Source organism: Loa loa, assembly GCF_000183805.2.
Source record: "Loa loa unplaced genomic scaffold supercont3.251, whole genome shotgun sequence".
Classification (NCBI taxonomy): domain Eukaryota; kingdom Metazoa; phylum Nematoda; class Chromadorea; order Rhabditida; family Onchocercidae; genus Loa; species Loa loa.
Genome location: NW_018108431.1, coordinates 70,651 through 71,603, shown reverse-complemented (window position 1 = coordinate 71,603; position 953 = coordinate 70,651). Strand labels below are relative to the sequence as shown.

The window sequence follows — 953 nt, the reverse complement described above, 5'->3', positions numbered from 1 at the left end:
ATTATCTTGGCAGTAACAGTTGGTTTTTCTACCACTGGTACTTCCTCAAGTGATATTTCGGTTGGTATTTCAACTATTTTTGTCATCGGTTCGTCGGAACGTCCACTGTGATAAACGCTAACATGCTGTTGCAATGGCTCTCCTTCCACATCCCATGCAAGGCTTGTTGAAGCCAACGGTCCATCATATGGGCCTGATGTTGGATAATCCAGATGAGCGGGACCTCTTTTGAAAAGACCGGTGATTTTCGCTCCAAGTGCTTGAGCAGCATCTGTGAAAACTTCACCCACATCTACGGAGGGTTTCTTCTCTTCCATCGGTACAAATTCATCGGAACGACCACTATGATAGACAGTGACCAGATGTTCAATCGGTTCACTTTCAACATCCTGTATCCGATAAATTGAATCAACTGGGCCTTCATATGTTTCCATTGCAGGATAATCCAGGTATGTTTCATCTTTTTTGAAAAGTCCGGTGATTATCTTGGCAGTAACAGTTGGTTTTTCTACCACTGGTACTTCCTCAAGTGATATTTCGGTTGGTATTTCAACTATTTTTGTCATCGGTTCGTCGGAACGTCCACTGTGATAAACGCTAACATGCTGTTGCAATGGCTCTCCTTCCACATCCCATGCAAGGCTTGTTGAAGCCAACGGTCCATCATATGGGCCTGATGTTGGATAATCCAGATGAGCGGGACCTCTTTTGAAAAGACCGGTGATTTTCGCTCCAAGTGCTTGAGCAGCATCTGTGAAAACTTCACCCACATCTACGGAGGGTTTCTTCTCTTCCATCGGTACAAATTCATCGGAACGACCACTATGATAGACAGTGACCAGATGTTCAATCGGTTCACTTTCAACATCCTGTATCCGATAAATTGAATCAACTGGGCCTTCATATGTTTCCATTGCAGGATAATCCAGGTATGTTTCATCTTTTTTGAAAAG

The 953-nt window shown here is 43.5% G+C and overlaps 1 protein-coding gene across 1 annotated transcript in view; it reads right to left on the bottom strand.

Moving 5' to 3' along the window:
• The window catches only part of LOAG_18294 (hypothetical protein), a gene marked incomplete at its 5' end in the record, with an annotated part of 8,376 nt that overhangs the window by 3,702 nt on the left and 3,721 nt on the right, over positions 1 to 953 (bottom strand). The window contains one exon of the mRNA XM_020450956.1: positions 33 to 869. Within this exon, the coding sequence (XP_020305310.1) occupies positions 33 to 869 (837 nt within the window). The remainder of the gene's footprint in view (positions 1 to 32; positions 870 to 953) is intronic.